This window comes from Neoarius graeffei, chromosome 10, assembly GCF_027579695.1.
Source record: "Neoarius graeffei isolate fNeoGra1 chromosome 10, fNeoGra1.pri, whole genome shotgun sequence".
Classification (NCBI taxonomy): domain Eukaryota; kingdom Metazoa; phylum Chordata; class Actinopteri; order Siluriformes; family Ariidae; genus Neoarius; species Neoarius graeffei.
In genome coordinates this window covers 6,801,460-6,827,142 of record NC_083578.1, presented here as the reverse complement: position 1 = coordinate 6,827,142, position 25,683 = coordinate 6,801,460, and the positions used below count along the sequence as shown (strand labels likewise).

At 43.1% G+C, this 25,683-nt stretch overlaps 1 protein-coding gene across 1 annotated transcript in view; it reads left to right on the top strand.

Moving 5' to 3' along the window:
- The window catches only part of si:dkeyp-14d3.1 (transmembrane protein 132C), a 464,566-nt gene that overhangs the window by 115,222 nt on the left and 323,661 nt on the right, over positions 1–25,683 (top strand). The window contains exon 2 of the mRNA XM_060931177.1: positions 385–1,270. Within this exon, the coding sequence (XP_060787160.1) occupies positions 385–1,270 (886 nt within the window). The remainder of the gene's footprint in view (positions 1–384; positions 1,271–25,683) is intronic.

Below are 25,683 nucleotides of genomic sequence, written 5' to 3'. Positions count from 1 at the left end.
AGTTAATTATCTGCCTCCAGAAATAACCTCGATCTTCTACTTATTACTAGAAGTGTATTAACTCACCATAGTGTCCCAATAGAGTTTAATTTATAACAGCTTCCAGAAGAGCTACTGAGCAAACAGAGATAAAGGAAGAGATAAAGGATCAACAGGAACAACATGTGAGACGGTCATGTGATGTGCTTGGTGTCTCATAAGGGTGATGGGACCTGAAGTCCAAGACAGCCATTTTTTTGTATTCCATCAAATCAAGTCAATTTTAGCTTTTGATTTATTATTTGAAACAATAATTTGTTGTCTGTGAAAATGAAAATGTCATGGTAATCATCTCCATCCAGTTCCTGACACACCTCTGACCTTCACGTCTCTTCTCTGTGTCAGTTTCAGAAAGCCGGATCCCAGAGACGCTCCCGCGTTACTTGTCCTCGCCCACTTACCTGCCTGTCAATTACCAGCTCCTCAACTCCGAGTCGTCGTTCTTGCTGAAGGAGGCGACACAGGACTTCATGCGCAACTCGAGCTTCCTCTCAAGAACTGAACCCTTCTTCATCCACCAGGCCAGGAAACCTCCTATCCTCAGAGCCAGCTACGGCTCGCTCTCTGTGGAGCAGCCCGTTCCTCCGGAGCTCCTCCAGACTCCAGGTTCATTCATCACCTCCTCCACCCTCTTCACCTTCAACTGGAAGATTCAGACCTTCATCCTGAGAGATAAGATCCACCTGGACAAGCCTAGGATCCAGGTACTGTTCTACATCTCTGGGAGGGACTGGGACGACTACAGTGTGGTGGACAAACTGCCCTGCGTTCGTATGTTTGCATTCCACGAAACGCAGGAGGTACGTGGGAGCTGCCGGCTGCAGGGGGAACTGGGAGTGTGCGTGGCTGAGCTGGAGCCTCCCGCATCGTGGTTTGCTCCGCCCACCGTCATTCCTGGACGGCAAAAAGTCTCAGATCTTCCCGAGGGAAACCAAGTGGCACTTTATTACTCTCTACGGTCAGCACAGAATGGCCAGTGTCTCGGAAAGGATCCAGGGTTCAGGAATCCAGGAAGCCAGGAAGACTCGTTCGGATCTAGCACATCGACTCCAATGAAGAGGATCGGAAACGTCAGGTTATTTAGGACTCCCACCGTTCCAGAATTATCTGAACAGAGAGTGGACGGGAATTTTGCGGTGCTCGTGCCATTGGCACCTGTCCGGCCAAGGGAAAGCGTATCGACTTACGTCGCCACTTCTCCGTACTCGCCCGTGGAAATGTTCACTCTGAGGTAAGACTGACACAAATCTCACAGCAAAGAGTCATTGGAAATCATGTTATATGAGTATGATGTCATACTGCTGCTGAGCATTAGCCATAGCGCCACCCTGTGTTGGTTGTAGAAAGTGTACTGTAAATTGTGTCACTTTCTTAAGGATGGAACATCGATTTGTTTTCTAGTATGCTAGTTTGCTTTCGGTCCATTTGAACGCAACCTTGGTGTGTTCTTCCTCTCGTTGCGGCATCTAAGTGAGGCAATTTTTTCTCGGATACTTTTTTTGGAAACAAAAGAGAAAATAAAAGTTTTAAACTCATCATTGTTATAACTATATCATCATTTATTTCAAAGTCAACGTCCCTCCCATGCCAGGACCTGGTCTTCCCAGGCAGGCTCCTGTCCCAGTACTAACCAGACCGTTAAGGTGCATTGGGCGGCGCCGATCTCAACTTCTATAACCCTCAGCCTCTTGCCTATACAGCTAGGGTTACAGTGGAGGGTGGGTCCTCTGGTAACTGCAAGAGTTTGACTCCATACTCGCATCTATATTGCAGCATGCCTCGCCAGATGGTAGTAGGTACCATTTTTATGATGGTCTTTGGTATGACCCAACCGCAAGTAGAACTCATGATCTACTGATTGAGACGTGGACATGCTAACCATTATACCAGCTCGCAGTCCATTGTTTATTTAGCTTAAAGGAACAGTCCACCGTACTTCCATAATGAAATATGTTCTTATCTGAATTGAGACGAGCTGCTCCGTACCTCTTCGAGCTTTGCGCAACCTCCCAGTCAGTCAGACGCAGTCAGACGCGCTGTCACTCCTGTTAGCAATGTAGCTAGGCTCAGCATGGCCAATGGTATTTTTGGGGGCTGTAGTTAGATGCGACCAAACTCTTCCGTGTTTTTCCTGTTTACATAGGTTTAAATGACCAGTGATATGAAACAAGTTCAGTTACACAAATTGAAACATAGCGATTTTCTATGCTATGGAAAGTCCGCACTATAATGACAGGTGTACTAACACGGAGCTCAGATATCAATGAGCTGCCGAAGCACGCAGAAGGTGTTAGTACGCCTGTCATTATAGTGCGCACTTTCCATAGCATAGAAAATCGCTACGTTTCAATTTGTGTAACTGAACTTGTTTCATATCACTGGTCATATAAACCTATGTAAACAGGAAAAACGCGGAAGAGTTTGGTCGCATCTAACTACAGCCCCAAAAAATACCATTGGCCATACTGAGCCTAGCTACATTGCTAACAGGAGTGACAGCGCGTCTGACTGCGTCTGACTGACTGGGAGGTTGCACAAAGCTCGGAGAGGTACGGAGCAGCTCGTCTCAATTCAGATAAGAGCATATTTCATTATGGAAGTACAGTGGACTGTTCCTTTAAACGATTTTTCCACGTTTCATAAAGGTTTGTTTACGTTTTTCCATCGCCGCATTTCCGATCAATAATTGCGAGGTTTTCGAGGATTTTTTTTCTTTTGTTGTTTGTTTCTTTATTGATATACCAAATAACAGTCAAACCAAAAGTATGGATTTGACTCTGATTCCAACTCAAGAAACAAGCGATTCATTGTAAACGTGTCCTTTATTCATTAAACGAAACAACAGCAGCTAATAATGTAAACTATAGGAAATATAAAACGGTTAACTGATTAAATCTGAGGATTTGTGGTGTATTTGAACGCTGACGTTTCTTCTGATGCCTCACGATAGCTGATATGTTTTCAAGAACGGATTCTTTAATATTAAGTTCACGTCACTGTTTGCTGAGTGATTCAGTAGAAACAGTCGGCCCTTGCTACTTGACTCAGACTTCTGAAGCAGACTTTAACTCCAGCCACGTTGTGTTTCTGTGAAGCTTCTCCCAGAATATCACTGAGGAATTCCATGTCTGTTTAATTAATTGCTATTTTTTCTCTCTCTCTCTCTTTCGTCTCGTCTCGTCTCCTGCTCTGCTCTGTGGTCAATCTCATTGCAGTTTGACTGCATCGTCTTTGCCGTACCACGTATTCTGCCTTGACGTAGCCCAGAACCTTGCTTCATCTTCAGCACTGAGGGAAAACATCCAGCTATTCCTTAATTAGAGCTCGCAGATGCAGCTAAGTGATTCGGGTAATTAACACACAATGCAAATGAGGATGTCATCAATTAGAACGCGAGTCCATTAGCATAACGACTGCCGGTTTGTCAGATTGCAATCACAGCGGGTGAGAACGTTTATAAACCATCAGAGACAACGTCGAGAGAAGAGGTCAAGCCAATCCATCAACCCTTATGAAAGAAGAGAGGCTAGTCAGACTCAGCGGCGATGCTAGCAGGCTAATGTTAATGAACAGCAGAGCTGAAGAACAACGTTACTGCTGGGTTGTGTTTCATTTTATAAAGCCGGCTATGATGTAGAGATGATTAGCGCTGTGGGATATCAGAGTGTTATCTACACGCATTTATTAATACATCGCGGTAGTTAAGCTATTTTCACATTAATCTCACTTTTCCAGTCACAAACGACTGTTTTCTTCACCAAATACACTACAACAGGGATGAGAGTTTTCCACTTTTCGGCGGATTTCTAGTCTGGCTAACGCGACTTCAAAGCTCTACGAGCTATTGGTCTGGCCAAGATATTAAGCCCAACCGTTTCCCAGAGCCCGTGGTTGACCCGCCTCCCTGAAATGCCTCAGTTTGCTACTGGTCGAAGCCAGAAAAGGCTGTGACGTAGCTTAAACCAATCACATCACTCTTTCCTCTGATGTATGCGACGTGACTATAGGATTCTCGCTGAGCCCCATTGATTTGGCTACTAGCAGGGCTAACTGGTAGATTAAACTCTTACCGAAGCCGGTCGGGAGCAAGGCGAAAACGTCCTTCCTTTCAATAAATACCTCCAGGGCTGCTCTTTGCTCCGTTTTCAATGAGAACTTCCCGTTGAATACTTTCAATACAGCATGATTCTGTAAACAATCTATGGCTTCCGGTCGCAGTTCTACTACGTCACTGCCTTGAACACGCCTCTACCCAGGGCCATTGGAGATGCTCAAAGTTGATTGGCTCCCGATTTTTCCAGAGCTTGGAAGAGCTAGAGATAGCTTGCCTGGCCAGACTAAGCTCGCAACAGGCCCTCGTGTTGCGTCACGCTTAGGATGGGCGGGCCCAGGCTAGCGGATTTCCGCTTTTTCTGAGCGAAAATCAATATTATGCCAAATCCGTTGAGGTTTTTTTTTTTTTCATTGAGGGGGGGTTGGGGTATGTTCCTTCATGATACTCAAGCGTACAATGATGTTACATGTTTACATTTTCACCATCTTTAGTCTCGCTAAGTCTCGCGGTAGAATACGTGTTATCTACAATGTAATTGGCCAAAACATCGCTGGCGAGAGCATGATAGCCAATCATAACAGTTCTTACAAGAGTGTAGGAGAGAACAAAAGCCAATCATAACAGTTCTTACAAAAGTACCCACATCTGTTCTATTTTATCGAAACTTGAACATGTTCATCGTCGCTGCGCTTCAAAAATACGTTTCTCTTTCGTATCGGCTTTTTTACTCCAACATGCCGAATACAATTGATAAGCGAGACGAAACGAAGGTACGTGAAATCGATGCTGGTATAAAAAACAGAGAGAGGACTGACAAGCTTTTGTCTTTGGCCAAAAGGCTGAAGAAGTCAAAATGATTAAATGAAAATGAGAAGTGACTGTGAACTATAAATACTTGTATAAAGTGTACACAGACATTATCCCATAAACTTAGCATGTGTTTGATTTAATACATTGAACATGGATATGATGGTCAGTAAATCTGAATTAATGCTGACAGTTTTGAAAACTTAAATATTTCAAAAGACTTTTGAAATCAAATGCAACTAATGAGGACATGGGGTGACTGACCTTTTCTCCCTAAGAAATTTTATTTAATATATGAACATTTTGATAATTAGTAAAACTTATGTTTAATGTGAGGGCGGCACGGTGGTGTAGTGGTTAGCGCTGTCGCCTCACAGCAAGAAGGTCCGGGTTCGAGCCCCGTGGCCGACGAGGGCCTTTCTGTGCGGAGTTTGCATGTTCTCCCCGTGTCCGCGTGGGTTTCCTCCGGGTGCTCTGGTTTCCCCCACAGTCCAAAGACATGCAGGTTAGGTTAACTGGTGACTCTAAATTGAGCGTAGGTGTGAATGTGAGTGTGAATGGTTGTCTGTGTCTATGTGTCAGCCCTGTGATGACCTGGCGACTTGTCCAGGGTGAACCCCGCCTTTCACCCGTAGTCAGCTGGGATAGGCTCCAGCTCGCCTGCGACCCTGTAGAACAGGATAAAGCGGCTAGAGATAATGAGATGTTTAATGTGAATTTAGTTTGTCATTTTTGTTGATCATGAATTATAACCATACCCTTGAATGTAGAATGTGATTTTATTTTGAATTCAAACAATACTCCTATTGATTTGAAACATATTTTCATGTAAATATATAAAAAAGACAACAGATTTTTTTTTATCTACTACAGCTCAGATTGCAGGAAAAGTGGTTTGTAAGGCCTTATTTTTCAAAATTTTCCTGGGGGGTATCCCTCCCAGACCCCCGGCTTCGGGCGCCATCTTGTTTTCTGCTTTTTTGGTGACCACCCACTCTCATCCCTGCTACAACAAAACTCGCTAGCGAGATATTTCCGTAAACAAAGCGTCACAGAGTCAGCTCTCCATGTATATCTCTTTTTTCATGATGGCTGTTTTACACATCAGTAATATTAATCGTATTACTAAAACTACTTTTCAAATCGAAAAAAAATCACTACAGTGTGTCTTTTTGCACAATAAACTAGAGACATAATGAAAACCGTGTTTCAAGCCGTGTTTCCGTTAGTCTGCTTTGAAATTTGAAATTGTGAGAATTTAAAAATCAAGTAATCGAAACACATGAATTTTGAACAAAAAACTTGTTGATGCCCTGTAGAACAGGATAAAGCGGCTAGAGATAATGAGATGAGATGAGATGAGATAATGAAACACAGTAGCGAATGGTCTGTGTTTCCTTTTTTCAGAAAGGTAGCATTTCCATTTGCTCCTTGTGTCATGTCATGTGACTTAATGACTCTACAAAACGCATGTTTCCGTTACAATTTTGCGAAATATCGCTGGATCGAATCGTCTGAGAAAGCACCTCAAGCGAGCGTAAAAACATCTTGGTTTTTTGGTGATATTCATCACCGGTCCGTGTGTTTTGCTGTTGTTGCTTCCAGCTCGCTCACTGTTGGTTCAATCAGCTTGAAAAAAAAACTCATGACTCCCACCTAGTGGTCGAATCTCTCATGTTGACTTGTTTTTCCAATAAAATCGCCCGAACACTTTGGTGTCTAGCGCTTGTGAAAGATAGGATCACCGAGGAAAATTTTGTATCCTTCTTAAAAAAAAAAAAAAAATAAAAAATATATATATATATATATATATATATATATATATATATATATATTATTTTTTTTTTTTTCAGAATATTTTTTTTTCATGGAGAAAAAATGAGAAGGTGTATAAATATCAGTGATACTGTTCTGAAGAGAATGAACAAAAGTTTGAGCCTCTTATTTATACACATCACATTCAAGCGCCACCGTCATTAGTCACGCTCGGGATCCACAATTTAAAGTGAACATACCGTTAAATTCTGGATTTTATGTTTAAAGGCGTCGTGCAGTAATTTCAGCAATCAGGCTATATCATGTGTCAAAATGTCGGGTTTGGTGGGTTATTCAAGCCCCTCGGTTTCCCGCGATCTCAGTGTCACGATGCGCCCGCTACAAGCATTTAAAGTTGACGCGCACAGCCAAATTTAGGCAGCCAGCCGTTAACTAGGTCAACTTATGTGTGACGTCATACCAGTAACCTCCCTTGGGTGATGCTGGCCTGTCGCCATGTTTTCTCTATAGCGTGCGTTTACCAGAGTTGTTTACATTGCGGATTTTGTGGATTTATTCAGTTTGTGGATAGTTTTGAACATTCAAAACACTATGAAATGATGTATTAATATTCTGTGATACAAAATGCCTAATCGGTGTATTGTGTTTGGCTGTAACAACTAACCCCATGTCGCTTTTAATAGGTCTAAGATCATCATGGGAGAGCAAAATAGATCTATAGGATAGAAACCAAAAGGCCAAATTTGGACTTGTGTCCAAATTTTACAGTGATTTATGCCACAGAGCTGCCTTTAACTAATAATTATCACTTATTACTGACGATTGTACGTTTACTAAACAATACAGTACAAAGCTCAATACTCCCAGCCTATAACAGACTGAATATCAAGTTAAAATCAACCGCAATAAAAGGAAAATGATGAAAACTGGAATATCAAGGGGTCTACTGTATCAGAAGGCCCACTGCATTTCGCGAGATCGCAAGCTGTCAAGTTGCTAGAATTCAATCTTTCTAGCTATACTTTCACCCCCTACAGCTATCAGTATTACACATAATCATAGATTAATCACACAGCATTCTAATTCAAGTGAAAATGGTCTTTAAAAATACACACAAGTAGTGATTTAGTCAGAGAAACCAACCAAAACAAGTCTTCAAGTCGCCGGTCTTCTTCATTCTCGTCTTCGTTTCTGTCGTCGTCAGAACTGTCCTCATTTTCTTCTGAAGATGAGCGCTCAGGTTCAAATCTGTAAGGCTGGATACCACCAGGACATTCAGCTGTCAAAATCTCTACTTGTGGGCCATTTTCTTCTTCTGTATCGGTAAAATCAAAGCTAATTTCCTCAGCATCGCTCCTATTTTCTGGTGTGTCCGCCATTGCAACTGCACCAAGTGGTTACTGGTATGACGTCACGCAGCTGTTCCATTGACCGAGAGGGGGTGCTGCGAACGCGGGAAATTTCAAGTGATGGGCATGACCAAATAAGGACCGATTACAACCGCGGGAAGCTTTTGAAAAATCGACGGTCAATTTATTTCGAATCTCGAAAGCATTCTGGTGCAGAATAATGCGACTTTTATCGTCACTGCGTGACGCCTTTAAACACAAAGGATGGTCCGATTTCACCGATGTGTTACTTTTAAGCATTTGAAGTGCAGAATTGTGATCTACAACAAGAAGAAGATTTTTATCTGTAATTTTTACCCTGATATTCAAAATTCTAAATCTCTTTATTTTTGGCTTTTTGGTCTTAATTTCTGATTGAGTTTTTTTTTTTTTTCTCATGAATGGAAAATTAAACCAGTGGGAAACAGTTGCTGGTTTGCGACCGGGGCAACAGACTAAAATGGACATTTTATAAAACACTGGGTTTTCAAAATGTTCATAACTTTTTTTTTGACATATTTACAAATTTAATACAGTACATAACACTGTGACGACGACTTTACAAAAATGGCCCATCATTGCGATTTATGCTCTGTTTACAACTTACAGTTTATTAAGGACCAATCAGATTCAAGAATTCAACCATGCTGTGATATTTAACAATTATTTGCAGAAGGTGAAGTGAATATTGGTGAATCATCACCGAGTCGAAGTCGAGGTTATTATTCACTGATATTTACTGAGTCTGAGAATTGTTTGAGTATAAATACACAAGCGATTATTTCAAAAAATATATATATTTCACTTATCTACAGCGACTCGCATAAAATCCTCTGTTTTGAAATCGATAAAATAATTTGAAGAGTTTTAGACCAAACTTCGGAGCATCTTTAGTGCTTTTATTTAGGAACAGCATTTTCTTTCATCATCTGTAATTCTTCCTCACTTACAGTGACGAAGCGATCGGACGCCATTTAGCCGAGTCGCTCGATGTGATTATCGAGAAATAATTGGTCCAAATTTCTCAACCAATCAGAGCGCACGATTGTCTATACTCATCCATGTATTTATTAGGGCTGTCAATCAATTAAAAAAAATAACTAGTTAATTGCACAAATTTCTGTAATTAATCGCGATTAATCTATCAATAAATTAATTGCATTTTTCTACTTAAGACTGAATATTTATTTATGTAAAATCATCAAATTAATGTAGAGTAAACACAGAGAAAGTATATTTAAATTCAAAAAAACATTTTAATGGCTTAAGGTGCACATATGCACAGTGCAAATACAAAAAAGAATGAGCAAAGATATTGTTGAAAGTTCAGAACATTGAACATTTTTCACTCCATAGACATAATTTACTTAGTCCTTCTTTACACTCAGCCAGTTACTGAGGCAGACCAGTTTACGTTACGTCGCTCCTCGGTTTTACTCACAGTAAGTGCAAACGACTGCAGAGTCCAGTCTTGATCAATGAAATGCGCTGTGACGCCCAAATAATTATCGTTGTTGATAGACGTCCAATGGTCACCCGTGAGAGCGATGTGCTTTGCTTGCACAAGCATGTTCATCCGCTGTGCCCTCTCATCCTCATACAAAGTGTGTATTCTTGACACGATGGTTCCTCTCGAGGGTAAATTATAAGAGGTATCTCCCGATGCAACAACACGAATTACTTCTCTCAGTCCATCATGCTCTACTATGCTAACTGGGCCGCAGTTTTTACCAGTAACTATCCAAGTAACCAAGGAATTGGTTAACTTTTCATGTACAGTATCCTCCAGTATCCTTGGAGGATACTGTTGCAGAAGCTCAAGACCTGCTTCGACGTGTAGAAGACGCATGCAAAGCTATCGGCCTACACTTGAATGCCTCCAAAACCAAATATATGCATCTGAACCCTACATCCCAACAGGGTGTATCTGCATCTGATGGCTTCAACATTGAATGTGTTCAAGATTTTAAGTATCTTGGAGGGTATACAGACTGCGGCCATGATATTGAGTCAAGAATCAGTCAAGCTTGGGGTGCCCTACACTCTTTAAAGAGAGTTTGGAAAGCTCCAATCAAAAAGTCTACCAAGACAAAGGTCTTCAAAACTTGTGTAGAGTCCATACTTGTCTATGGCTCTGAGTCGTGGGCATTAAACAAAGTCAGGAATGTAAAGTTGGATGGAACATACACAAAGATGCTGTGCGCCATCTACAATGTATCACGGAGGGATCATATCCCGAACACCCAATTGTATGGCCCACTTCCAGCTCTATCTCAAGTAATTCGAAAGAGGAGGCTTGCCCTAGCTGGCCATGTGACCCGAGGAAAGGAACCAGCCAGCAAGTTACTGATGTGGCAACCAGAAGGAAAAAGAAAAGTTGGTTGTCCTCGAACTACCCTCAAACAGATCATTGAAGAGGATACTCAGCTTTACTCAGACGATCCCATCAATGCAATGCATGACAGAGAATTTTGGAGGAAGAACTTTGTTCTGGCTTCACCGGAGTTCAAGGACAACGGATGATTCATTCATTCATTCATTCATTCACGTACAGGTTTCGTTATTCGCCCACGAGTGCCACACTCCTGTAGTGTAGACTGGCGAAGTCCAGTACGTGGAGGTAATTTCAGCAGGGTGTTTTGCTTTGAGGTGATACGCTAAAGACGTGTTACTTCTGTGGTAATTAAATTCAGCTTTGCAAACTGTGCAAATTGCCTTAGTTTTGTCCAACGAGCCGTCGGGCAACTTTTTAAAATGAAACTTTCCCCCTAAAAGTTCGCCCTTATCCTTCTATCCACCATAGACTCTCCTTTAGGTGATGTTTACATTAGACCGTATCCGTCTCGTTTTCGTCGCGGATGCACTGTCCGTGCACATTAAAACGCCGGGAAACGACTCCACAGGCGGAACAACTTGAACCCGCCAGGGCCCACGTATTCAACCCAGTTCGTATCTGATCCGGTGCTGTGTAAACATTGAGGAACGAGGAAACGCTGTGCTGAGCTCTAGCTGACGTCGTCATTGGACAACGTCACTGTGACATCCACCTTCCTGATTCGCTGGCGTTGGGATCACACACACAGCGGCTCAGTCCCGAATCACTGCTCGTGCGCTTCACTCGGGCGCTCTGTGAGCTGCGCAGGGCCGGAGTGCGCACCCTCCAGAGGGCACTCGCTGTTCAGGGCGGAGTGATTTGGAGCACAGGAGGAAGCGCTGAGCCGCACTGAGGTTTATTTACACAGTTCAACTTATTTACCTCCTTCAGGCACTTAAACTCAGTGAGAACATGAACATCACAGCCAGGTGTGTTTATCTGCTGGAGAAGGTGTTCGCTTGCCATCCTTCCACTTGCAAGTGGTGAGTGACTTGCGCATGCCCGATATGCACTGGGATCATGTGACGTGCCGTCTAATTAGTCATGTGATTAGCGTATCCGTGTATTGGCGTTGCTGTGTGCACGCGAATCGTTTTAAAAACGTTAATCTGATGATCCACTCCAATGTAAACACCACCTTAGTTAGGATAGCTGTTTCTGCGCGGTTTTCCCGCACACGTAACCAAAGGTTATGGGTCAGCCACCACTGGAAGTAAACAAAACCACGTTCATTTTTTTTTAATGCATTATCTCATCTCATTATCTCTAGCCGCTTTATCCTTCTACAGGGTCGCGGGCAAGCTGGAGCCTATCCCAGCTGACTACGGGCGAAAGGCGGGGTACACCCTGGACAAGTCGCCAGGTCATCACAGGGCTGACACATAGACACAGACAACCATTCACACTCACATTCACACCTACGGTCAATTTAGAGTCACCAGTTAACCTAACCTGCATGTCTTTGGACTGTGGGGGAAACCGGAGCACCCGGAGGAAACCCACGCGGACACGGGGAGAACATGCAAACTCCACACAGAAAGGCCCTCGCCGGCCCCGGGGCTCGAACCCAGGACCTTCTTGCTGTGAGGCGACAGCGCTAACCACTACACCACCGTGCCGCCTTTAATGCATTAAATGTTTAAAATTAATTGCCAAAATTAACGCGTTAACTTTGACAGCACTAGTATTTATACTAAACACTACTATAAAGTGTGAGTCACTTCGAGCTTGATAAGTCACACGTGCTTCTTCCCCTTCAGTCCAGGATCGATCCACAGAGTTACGCGTCACTCTTCGTTTAATTTTTCGTTCTTTTCTTTGTTACATTATTCATCCAGAACGCAGCTTCTCAAATCCTTTAATAACATTAAATACGGTGGAATATGGAGTGAAAATGTCTCTCAGTCAAGACATAGTGCATGTTTTGACAGTTGTAGCACTTCTGCTGTGAAAATCTGCTGCCGTTCCCTTTTTTTAATCAGAAGGTGACGCTTTAGAAACGCAGGAGCGCCTCAGGATTCGACTTTAATTAGATTAATAATCAGTTCGTTTAGAAATTATTTCCTGACCTACATCGAAGCAATTATTTCAATGAGATGGACAATTTTTCACGTAGCTTGTGTGTGTGTGTGTGAGAGAGAGAGAGAGAGAGAGAGAGAGAGAGAGAGAGAGTGTGTGTGTGTGTGTGTGAGTTTTGACTGCCATCCAAATCCTCGTTATGATTTCCATCCTCACAGCTGAGAGATGAAGATAGTCTGTGGCCTGTGGGTTTGCCTAAGAAGCTCTGCCAGGTGTGTGTGTGTGTGTGTGTGTGTGTGTGTGTGTGTGTGTGTGTGTGTGTGATCTGCAAAGCTCTTGTGGTCAGCAGTATAATGATTCCCGTCTTTCCATGTACAACATCATTATGGCACCAGCATCACTCCTGCGAAAGAACGCGTCCCTGTACGCGAGCAGCAGCGCCGCCGCAGAGACGAGCTCCACTTTAAAATCGTCAGAAACCCTGCTGTTAATTTTACGTGACACTAAAGGTCAGCTCCTGTCGCTCTCCAGCAGCAGCACAATCACGACTCAGGGCGAAGTCCGAGCTGAGAGTTGAAGGATGTGTGATTGGCGGTGACGTGTTCTGAGGGATTAAAGCACACAGACTGACGCTGTGTAATAAAAGGATACATTACGCAAGGCGCTGAGATTTAATGATGAAATACGATCCATTAAACGCTGGGATTTTCACTCTGAGGACACTCAGAGACACTTTGACAGGACGTATGAATCACGCTGTCAAGCTCCGAAGGCTGATCAATCATGCGTTATTACAGGGCAGAGAGAACGGCGCTGATTATAAGGAGGGAGAAAAGAACACAAGGTTTCCTCGGCTTCCTGCCTGAAGTGAGAACAGTGTGAGATTGAGGGCTTTATATTCAGCGCAATTAACATCCTTTAGGTTTTAAAGCGGATTAATTTGAAACGAACACTTAGCCTAATTTGTTTTTCATACAAATCTTTAAACTTTGACAGAACCGAGCAAATCATTTCACTGGGACGAATTTGCGTCTGGAGGAAAAGGTGGACATTTTCAGAACATTCAAGTTCGTTGCCCTGAAATGTATTTATCCAACGTGTGTGTGTGTGTGAGTGTGTGTGTGTTATCGAACCCGTCTCCACCTTCTGAACTTTGTCCTGCGACCGCGAGTTGAACACTTTCATTTCTCGCAGTCACACAAGCAGTATACAGTCTTCACAGAGATGGAGTTTCATCAGGATGTAACTTCCTGTACGGAGCGACTTCAGACGCACGCAGAGTGACTCCGACTCGCAGTATTTCACAGTTACTCTACAAAATCGAGTCGTGCATGAGCTGATAGCTGACGAGGCGCGTCGACGAGATTGAGTGGAATAACTGCTTTATTCTCTCCACATTCACTGGATTTTGGAAACGGAGCATTTTTATTTTTTGCAAATTCGATAAATAAAAACTTTATACAAAACGTCCGACAAAATCATTTCCGCTTAGAATGGAAACAAACTGGCAACGAAATGACAGGAGCAATTTGTGAAAAATGCAATAATAATAATAATAATAATTCTTGAGAATTATCTAAAAAAAGATGCATTCTTATCATCAAATACTTTCATTCCATATTTTGTTGCTTTTTTTGTGTATTTTTTGGGGTTTTTGTTTTCGAGTAGAGTTTTTATTTCGTCCTCGGTTGGTTCAGTAACACGCGGCGCTATTTTGTTTTTCTCTACTCACAGTATATGGGCTGATATCTTAGTATCTGATTAGAGTAGCCAATCAGAGCACGCAATTGCTCATATCCAGTGAATGTGGATAGAATATTTAAATAATATTGTCAGGCTGTTTTTTGTGGTCTATCAGATATATTCCTTCCAGCGAGCATAATACTGAATGAGTCGAAGATGAGTAGCTGAATGGAATATATCTGATAGACCATGGAAAAAAGGCAGCCAATATTATTTAAATATTTTATTGGCATTCACTGGAGATGAACAATCATGCGCTCTGATTGGCTACTCTACTCAGATACTAGGATATCAGCTCATATACCGTGAGTAGAGAAAAACAAAATGGCGGACCGTGTTGGTGAACCAACCAAAGACGAAATAAAAACTCTACTCAAAAACAGCCAACATCTCATCTCATCTCATTATCTGTAGCCGCTTTATCCTGTTCTACAGGGTCGCAGGCAAGCTGGAGCCTATCCCAGCTGACTACGGGTGAAAGGCGGGGTTCACCCTGGACAAGTCGCCAGGTCATCACAGGGCTGACACATAGACACAGACAACCATTCACACTCACATTCACACCTACGCTCAATTTAGAGTCACCAGTTAACCTAACCTGCATGTCTTTGGACTGTGGGGGAAACCGGAGCACCCGGAGGAAACCCACGCGGACACGGGGAGAACATGCAAACTCCGCACAGAAAGGCCCTCGCCTGCCACGGGGCTCGAACCCGGACCTTCTTGCTGTGAGGCGACAGCACTAACCACTACACCACCGTGCCGCCCACAACCAATTATTATTATTATTATTATTATTATTATTAATTTCCCTGTGTAATTTACTTTTAAATTTAATTTACCTTTAATTTAATTTATTTTTTAAATCAGCATTGACAGCTACACACGACACAGCGGCCTAGCAGCCAAAATTCTCTCTAAATCTTCCGCTTCTAATCAAGCAAACCTGGCAGCCATGTTTTTTTTTGTTTTTGTTTTTTTACCAATTGTCACAGTCACTCACTCACTAACGCAGAAGTTTTACGTCTCTGACATGTGACGTCGTGTTGTCTTAACAATGTGCAATATTGTAACAATATTCAATGCTCATTCTCCATTGGGTAGGGTGACGTACAGTAATACATGTAGGATAAGCGATACGCTAACGATATTGCATGCTATCAATAAACCCACTAAAAGGGAATAGAACATGTTTTTATTCCATGGAAAAAGTTGCCTGTACGTATAACAATCAGTGATATTCGAATACAACGAGTTAGTTTTAGTTCCATTTCTTGTTCATGTTGTTAAGATGATTCTGGATTTTTCTGGATCTTTCTACGCAATTCAAGGCAAGATGAACTTCATCTCAACTCAGGATAACTTGTGAAAAGAGTTTTGATACGAAACAAGAGCGACAAAACACTAAGGAAGGTTATTTGTGTGGGATCGAGCGGGCTGAATGTTATAATATGATAAAGATGTGAGTTTAAACCCAGCACTGCTAAGCTGCTAACATTCCACAGAGATTCGTTCAACAGTGTGACGGTTATGGACGGAGTCTCCAGTGTCAGAGGTCAAGCAGGGACTTTAATTTTTCAGATATCTTCAGGATAGATGAGTCCATGCTTTGTTTTTAAAGGAAAAGAAAACTTGGTAAGCAGGAAAGACTGTTTATAGCTTCTATAACATGAATCTAAACTTGTTTCTAGGACTTTGGACAACATGAAACGGATCCAAAGTCCAACATCGTTCTTTAATGAAAAAAAGGAATCGCTGGAAAATTGTTGTGGTGTAAGAGGAATAAAACAGTACTCATGTCTTCATTAGGAAAGTAATTACGATTAAAAAATAAGCCCACGCTAATTTATTTCCGCAGTATGGAATGATCAGTCTGGGATGATTCCGGGACTCAGTGGGATGAAGCTCATGAACCCTCGTGTAGATCATTGAGGTTAATCTCGACTGACTTGGAAAGTTTGATTACAGAGGAGCTGCGCCAGCCTCCTGCACCGTCTGCTCCCGATTCTCACGGTGCGCAGCGTGGAAAAGCGTTTCAGCCCCGCGGTTCAAGTCGAGCACGTACAACACACACACATCCTGTGGCAAACTTCAAAAACAGCAATCACCCAGTGCCCGAAGTAAACACTCCAGCTCCTGTGAGCTTACCAGCAGCCTTCTGAGCTGCTTATCTACACACACGCACACGCTCGCGCTCATGCACACACACAAACACATGCACGCGTCCTGTTTTGCATGGCATTTTCCACACATTATAAATATACACGACCTGCATGTTGACAGGGTGGGGTTTAGAACACTCGACTTTTCTGTTTTTTCACCCACATGGGGTCGTCGCTCAGGCTCGGGCTGTTCAGGGGAACACAGAGCTTTTAACAGACAGTTTACAGGCGCCATATCATATCACATCATATCATATCATCATCTAATGTAAGAGTTTACAGAAGCACAGAATTAAACAAGCAACGATGGCAGAGAACCGTCCAGCTTTCACACAAGACTTTTACACTTCTACACCCAGCACTAAGATCTCTGCCTGGATAACCATTACATTACAAGTCAGACTGGAGGCTCTGTTATGCTGTTTGTTTGTTTGTTTGTTTGTTTGTTTGTTTGTTTGTTTGTTTGTTTGTTTGTTTGTTTGTGCTGCCATGGTTTGTCTCAACTTGTCCTCTTAGAGGAAGCACCACTGCAAATCAACTCTAAAGTTCCTCTCACAACCTTCAGCCATTAAAGAAAGATTTCAGTCCTGATGGGCGTGGTTTCTTCTGGGATGACTCCACCCACATCCACAGGGCACCAGGGCTTACGGAATGATTTGATGAGGATGAAAAAGATTCCACACCTTTGCTTTTGACAGAACCTGAGTAGGAGGTTTTGGAGCGATGTGTTAGACAGCACTGTGTATCGTGATTGTCATCATTGTTGTCGTCATCATCGTTATCATCATTATCATAATAATCATTGTCATCATCGTCATCGTCATCATCATCATCATTGTCATTGTCATCTTCATCATCATTATCATCTTCATTGTCATCTTCATCATCATTGTCATCTTCATCATCATCATAATAATCATCATTGTCATCACCGTCACTGTTGTCATCATCATCGTCATCATTGTCACCATCATGGTCATTATCATCAATGTCATCGTCATCTTCATCATCATCATAATCATCATCATCATTGTCATCATCATCTTCATCATCGTTATCATCTTCATAGTCATCATCTTCGTCATCATTATCATCATCATCATCATAATAATCATTGTCATCGTCGTCATCATTATCATCGTCACCATCATAGTCATTACCATCATCGTCATCATCATCATCATCATCTTCTTCTTCTTCGTCATCATCTTTGTCATCATTGTCAATCTTCATCATCATCATCATCATCATCTTTGTCATCATCTTTGTCATCATTGTCAAGCTTCATCATCATCATCATCATTATCTTCATAATCATCAACATCGTCATTATCATCATCGTCATTGTCATCATCATCGTTATCATCTTCTTCTTCATCATTGTCATCAGTGTCATCATCCAGGCTCGTAGTACTCGAGTTCGACTCCTGCCCTAATTTTAAGGACTTGTGACTTGACTTGGATTTGAGCACTGATGACTCGGACTTGTGCATTAACTGCATTCAGACTCGTTAAGTGGAGACTCTGATTTTTTCTTTATTTTTTGTAACATGCCATAATTATTTGCCATAAGATATTTATATCTACATCAATTTTGTACTAATTTCATGCAAGAGTGTCACACCTGTGCGCCTTGGTGCGTGCATCAGATAGACTCTCGGGCGCTCTCCAGACAGCGCACGCGCCAAGCGGACTCTCACGCACTGTAAATGGCTCGCACCTACACAGGATTAAGGTGCAATCAACGTGCCGATATAAAAACTGTGAAAATGCACTTACTTTGCGAAGTATTGAGCTGCGTTGCTGATACATTATCGAGCCTTATTTCCTTGTCTGGTTTCCTGATCCCTGATTCCCTGTTTCTCGTCTTTGATTCTGCCAAGTCTACGATAGCCTGTTTGTGCCTCGCTCGACCTATCACCTGTTTCACCATTTTACGATTTTGCCTGCCGTTCTGGATTGTTTACCATCTTCACTTGTATTAATAAACACACCTTCTGCACTTCCATCCGTCTCCCAACCATCTCTGACAGAATACTGCACACTCCCTGATAAAGAGAAGCACATTCACCTGTTCATACGGCATGTTCAGGAACAAACTAGTGTTAATGGCGCTGAAACAGACAGCCACCGTCACATGGTGCGGGTGGAGTCTTGTTCTCAGACTCGACTCGGATCAATAGTGGCCTCGACTCGAAATTTTTTTAATGACTTGGACTTGAACACTGACTGAAGAAAGATGGAGTCTGAGTGAGAAAGAAGGCCCTGTGGGTTCAGTGGTTGGAGCTGATTGGACAGTAATCTGACAGACCATTCTGATTGGTATTTGACTTATCATCCCGCCCACCAAGTTCTCTTTTTTTGCACTCGATGGAAGAGGAATCAGCTCCCGGTGATGGACCCGGTATCTCGCTATCATTCCAACTGAACATTTGAAGCTCAGGTTTTTTTCAGCTTCCTGTCTGCATGAAAATTCACTTCACGCAATGACAGAGTGGAGAAATGTTCAAACCCCATTTTCGTTGGTTTTGCTGTGTAGCTTTTACTTTGTGTTTTGGTTGTTTCTTATTTGAAGGCAATTTCTCTTTGGTCAGATTTATTATTACACCCTCATATGGAGGAGACCCTTAATGCCCAGCGTGTGCTGCCCCTGACCTGAGTCACCTCGCTCTGGTGCTTCGAACCACATGTGAAGAGGCACTTTTTTGGACACTTTGGCTGCATCTGAATTCTCAGCATGTACTAATGATGGTTAAGTACCTGCTACGTGACTGTAACTGCAGTACACTCGGTGAGCATGCGAGCGAGTACTAAGGACACGAGTCAAACGTACTCCACTGCCATTTTACCTGTCTTACCTACTGTACAGCCCGGATGTTCACCGATGACGTCAACACACGTGCTGCAAAATAAAAAACATAGGGAATTCTTCTTCTTCTTTGGTCATCTGGAGGCTCCAGCTGAATTATTGGATAGCATAGTGGAGCATAGTGTGGTACATTTGCATCCTACAAATGTCGTAGATCATCCAGGTACCATTCAGCTACTGTACTGTTAAATGGCTCCTGAGAATTAGGACGCTTTTTTACGTAGTACAAAAGTGTGCATGTTCAGGTGCAGATGCTGTAGTTCCGTCTCGTCGTAATGAGCTTTCAACCATGTTGGTATTTTTAAAATGAATTTCACTTCTGTATCCTTGACACACCTGACAGAAGTGTTTACGACGCACTATCACCACCTACTGATCTGGAGCATCCACGTGAGCATTTTTAAAAAGATTGTGCATGTATTTTCAAAAGCACACTTCACATGGGTGAGAATGAGTTTCAAATTTTGAGAGTTTGGAATCTTTCTGGGACCTGATGGGTGTGGTTTCTTCTGGGATGACTCCACCCACATCCACAGGGCACCAGGGCTGACAGAATGATTTGATGAGGATGAAAAAGATGTAAATTCCACGCCTTCGCTTTCGACAAAACCCGAGTTGGAGCGATGTTTTAAACAGTGCTGGGTATCGATTGTCATCAACATCATCATCATCATCATCAACATCGTCTTCATCATCATCATCATCATTGTCTTCATCATATTCATCATCATTGTCATCATCGTCTTCATCATCGTCGTTGTCTTCATCATTATCATCATCATCATTATCATTGTCATCATTGTCTTCATCATCATCATCATCATCATCATCATCATCATCATCATTCTCATCATCATCTTCATCATCATTGTCATCATCATCTTCATCATCATCATTGTCATCATTGTCTTCATCATCATCATCATCATCATCATTATCATTGTCATCATCGTCTTCATCATCATTGTCATCATTGTCATCATCATCATTATCATTGTCATCATCATCTTCATCATCATTGTCATCATCATCTTCATCATCATTGTCATCATCGTCTTCATCATCATTGTCGTCGTCTTCATCATCATCATCATCATCATTGTCATCATCGTCTTCATCATCATCGTCATCATTGTCATCATCATCATCGTCATCATCATCTTCATCATCATTGTCATCATCGTCTTCATCATCATTGTCGTCGTCTTCATCATCATCATCATCATTGTCATCATCGTCTTCATCATCATCGTCATCATTGTCATCATCATCATCGTCATCATTGTCATCATCGTCTTCATCATCGTCGTCATCTTCATCATCATCATCATCATTGTCATCATCGTCTTCATCATCATCATCATCATCATCATCATTGTCATCATCGTCTTCATCATCATCGTCATCATCATCATCATTGTCATCATCGTCTTCATCATCATCGTCATCATCATCATCATCATTGTCATCATCGTCTTCATCATCATCTTCATCATCATTGTCATCGTCTTCATCATCATCATCATCATTATCGTCATCATCGTCTTCATCATCATCATCATTTCATTGTCCTCATCGTCTTCATCATCATTATCATAATAATCATCGTCCTCATCATCATGGTAGTCATTATCATTGTTGTCATCTTCATCATAGTCATCATCATCATCCAGGCTTGTAGTACTTGAATCTGACTTGTGCCCTAATTTTAAGTTCTTGTGACTTGACTTGAACTTGAGCACTGATGACACACCTGACAGAAGTGTTTATGACGCACTATCGCCACCTACTGATCCGGAGCGTCCACATGAGTCTTTTTAAAAAGATCATGCACATATTTTCGAAAGCACACGTCACATGGGTGAGAATGAGTTTCACATTTTGAGAGTTGGGAATCTTTCTGGGACACACATGGTCAGGGACTGAGGTCTGAACAGGACACGTCGTTCCTGCCTCCTGTTCTCGGGTTGAAACCCTCTTCTCCGTCAAACTAGTGTTGTTCAGAATGCAGGCTACGAGTGAAATAATAACTCCTCTCATACGGTATCTCAAACTTGAGCTGTTGCCATGGCAACAAACAAACCTCTACCCTAAAGCTCAGATATTACCGGTCGCTCATTTTCACCTTTTCTATCACCAGCTGCTGGGTTTTTTTCCCCAGCAGATTTTCAGCTCGCTGTTTCCTTTATTATAGTCACTAAAGTCAATAAACCTCCAGCTGCAGAGAATGTGTCTCTCTCTCTCGCCTCACTGACTGATATGGGTCTATGGTTATACGGCGAGGTGATCAGCTGTGCATTGACTCTGCAGCATGTGTAATCTTTTTCTATCGCGCAAAGGAAAGTCGTTTCGCTTTTATGTTTTTACGCTTCACCTTGTCTCCATCTCTAATCTCTCTAATAGCCATTACCTTCTCCCAGGGCACAGAGGAACAGCAGAGCACTTTGCAATAAGCATTTGGGTGGAGATCGATCGCTAAAGCTTCATACCTCCCACTCTGAGAGTGTAATATCCTCGTTGTGCGCGTGTGTGTGCATTTTGGCCGCGGGGGACGGCAACAAAGTTCCTAAGATCCTTTACTGTGTTTGGTTTATCAGCTTTTCTTTACAGTTGTAACTCTAAGATCTAAACTCCTGCTGTGAAACTCTTACTCCAACTCTCTGAGAGCGACTCCGACCTTTACTGACCTTCAGCATGTCTTTCTTGCATGATATCGACTCAAGTTCTAGGTCACTGTCTGACTGCTTGACGCTGGAATTCAAGTTTTAAGCCGTATATATACTAAAAAACATAAATATGACACTATTCATGAATTAATCAATCGTGTTCCTGTTGGAGCTGGAACTGACCTGATACCCAGCAGTGATATCGGACCAATACCAGCAAAAACAAACAAACAAAACAAAAACGTGTCCGATATAGTAGTTATGAGATGATACACTAAGGCCACGATATGAATCGGATCCCTGACACGTATACTCCACAAGATGATATTGACACAAATAAATTATTTAAATAATATTGTCTGGTGTTGAGTGGTGTATCAGGTATATTCCATTCAGCGAGCATGATACCGAACGAGTCGAAGACGAGTCACTGAAGATGGCGCCGTGGACGGTTGCCTCGGTACTTCGATCTCTCGTACTTTCTACGCTTTTGTGTATTTGTTGTGTTTCTTGCGCTTCTTCTCTGGTCACATACTCCAGAAAAGAACTCATAAACATTGGAATAACCACCAGTAAAGTTTTTTCATCGGTTTTCATCAATCCGGAAAGTTTTCCAGAGCTACTTGTTGGAGGAGCAGCAGCTCTCTATGGTCTCCGCCGAGGACGCCGGAGACACCGGGGGAAGCGAGCCGGCGCGCTCGTCAGGCTGAGGCAGCAGGGGTTTCGCACTGCGCTCCCGTCTATTCACCTGGCTAACGTCCGCTCTCTGGCCAACAAGATGGACGAACTGCTGCTCCTCAAAACAATCAACACGGATTTTAACAGATCTGCTGCCTTGTGCTTCACCGAAACCTGGCTCGGTGAGCACATCCTGGACTCTTCTCTCCACCTGCCTGGATTTCACCTGCACCGAGCGGACCGCGAAACGGAGCTCACGGGGAAAACGAGGGGAGGCGGAGTCTGCTTTTACATTAACGAAGGTTGGTGTACTGACGTCACGGTTCTAAAAAATCGTGCAGTCCTCATCTGGAGACATTATTCATAAACTGCAAACCGTTTTATGCTCCACAAGAGTTTTCCTCGTTTATTCTGGTTGGAGTTTACATCCCTCCACAGGCTTGTGTTACTGAGGCGTTACAACACCTGGCTGACCAGATAAACAACGTGGAGAAAAAGCACCCGGACTCTTTGCTCATTGTTTTGGGGGACTTTAACAGAGCAAACCTCAGCCACGAACTGCCAAAATATAAACAGCACATTAAGTGTCCCAGCAGGGACTCTAATGGCCCTTTTCCACTACCCTTTTTCAGCTCACTTCAGCTCGCTTCAGCCCGACATGGCTCGCGTTTCGACTACCTTAGAACAGCACAACTCAGCTCGCTTCAGCCCTGCTTAGCCCCCAAAACTCGCACGGTTTTGGAGTAGGGTTGAAGCAAGCCAAACCGAGCCAAGTGAGGCTGGGGGCGTGAGCAGACACTCCCCTGTGCACTGATTGGTGAGGAGGAGTGTCCTCACATGCCCACACACGCCCCGTGAGCACGCTGGGATCTGTAAATACCGCAAACCCGGAAGAAGAATAATTACGAATTATGAGAATTTCTGAAGCCTTATGCGCCTCGCCTCATCTATACGCTCTTGCCAGTATCTGTCCGCGTTGTCGGTGACAACAAACCACAGCACCAAGACCAGCAACACTAACGACTCCATGTCCTCCATGTTTATTGTTTACTATCCGGGTCGTGAGACTACCGCTTAAAAGATCACTGATGTCACTGTTTGCGCCGCTTAACGACATCACGGGACGTCCACCCACTTTCGCTAACTCCACCCAATGTGTCCACCCACTTCCAGCCAGCACGGTTCAGCGCGGTTGTAGTCGAAATGCAACTCCAACAGCCCCGCTCAGCTCGACTCAGCCCAACTCAGCACGGCACGGCTCAGCCCAACTCAGCCGCGTTTGTAGTGGAAAAGCGGCATAACACTCTGGACCATTGTTACACTGTTTTAAAGGACTCCTACCACTCTGTCCCCCGTGCAGCCTTGGGACTATCTGATCACTGCATTGTTCATCTTATCCCGACCTACAGGCAGAAGCTGAAATCTGCTAAGCCTGTGGTAAAGACGGTGAGGAGATGGTCCGATGAGGCCAAAGTGGAACTACAAGCCTGCACAGTAAAATCGCAAGAGTTAAAATGGCAGTGTTAAGTGTTATTTACTCGAATAGAGTTAAATCAACTACAGCTGGAGTAACAGTTACTCCTGCGCCTTTGTTAAATTACAGAGTTAAAATCATGAGAGTTCAATTAGTCCCACCCCGATTATTATTATTATTATTATTTTCCCGGGCGGCACGGTGGTGTAGTGGTTAGCGCTGTCGCCTCACAACAAGAAGGTCCGGGTTTGAGCACCGTGGCCGGCGAGGGCCTTTCTGTGTGGAGTTTGCATGAAATGTATTTACATGGAACAAAAGTAAAAATTAAACTTTATATAAACAATACATTAAATGAGTTGACACTAATAAGAGTAAATTCAAATTTACTCTGGAAAGAGTTGTTTCCCCCCAAGAGTTAATTTTCATCAACTCTCTCTGGTGTTAACCAGAGTTAAATTTTAACTCTATATGGTGTTAAAGTTACTCTGAAAATTTTACTCTAGTCGCAGAGTTAAAGTGACACCCTGTGGAGTGGGACCATATGTTATCCAGACAGAGTTAAAAATTAACTCTATAAGAGTTAATCCAACTCTGCCAAATTTACTGTGTGCTTTGACTGCACGGATTGGAGTGTTTTTGAGGCTGCAGCTTCAGACCTGCATGAACTGACTGATACTGTGACATCTTACGTCAGTTTTTGTGAGGATGTGTGTGTGCCCACCAAGACCTTCCGCACATACAACAACAAACAACCCTGGTTCACCGCAAAACTCAGGCAGCTTCGCCAGGCCAAGGAGGAGGCCTACAGAAGTGGGGACAGAGTCCTGTACAAACAGGCCAGAAATACACTGACGAAGGAGGTGAAAGCAGCTAAGAGGAGCTACGCTGAAAGGATTGAAAACAGCCTTTCAACCAACAATCTGGCGTCAGTGTGGAGAGGCCTGAAGAACATCGCCAACTACAGGAGACCATCCCCCAACACTGCAATGAACCATCAACTGGCTGACGAGTTGAATGTGTTCTACTGCAGATTTGACACATTCACACCTCTCCTCCCCTCAGACATTAAAGACCCATTTACACCCCCTGCTATTCTGCCTCCTCTCACCTCTGACCCCACACCAGCACTCAAGATCTGTGAAGAGGATGTTTGTCAGCTTTTTCGCAGACAGAAGATCAGGAAGGCGCCCGGCCCAGATGGTGTGTCACCCTCCTGTCTGAAAGTCTGTGCTGATCAGCTGGCCCCCATCTTCACTCAGATCTTCAATAGATCCCTGGAGCTGTGTGAAGTCCCCTCATGCTTCAAACGCTCCACAATAATCCCGGTTCCCAAGAAAACCACCATCACAGGACTGAATGACTACAGGCCTGTAGCTGTCACATCTGTAGTCATGAAGTCCTTTGAGAGACTGGTGTTGTCACACCTGAAGGACATCACAGACCCCCTGCTGGACCCCCTGCAGTTTGCCTACCGGGCAAGCAGATCAGCGGATGATGCAATCAATATGGGACTGCACTACATCCTGCAACACCTTGACTCTGCAGGGACGTACGCCAGGATCCTGTTCGTGGACTTCAGTTCGGCGTTCAACACCATTGTTCCAGACATCCTCCACACCAAGCTCACCCAGCTC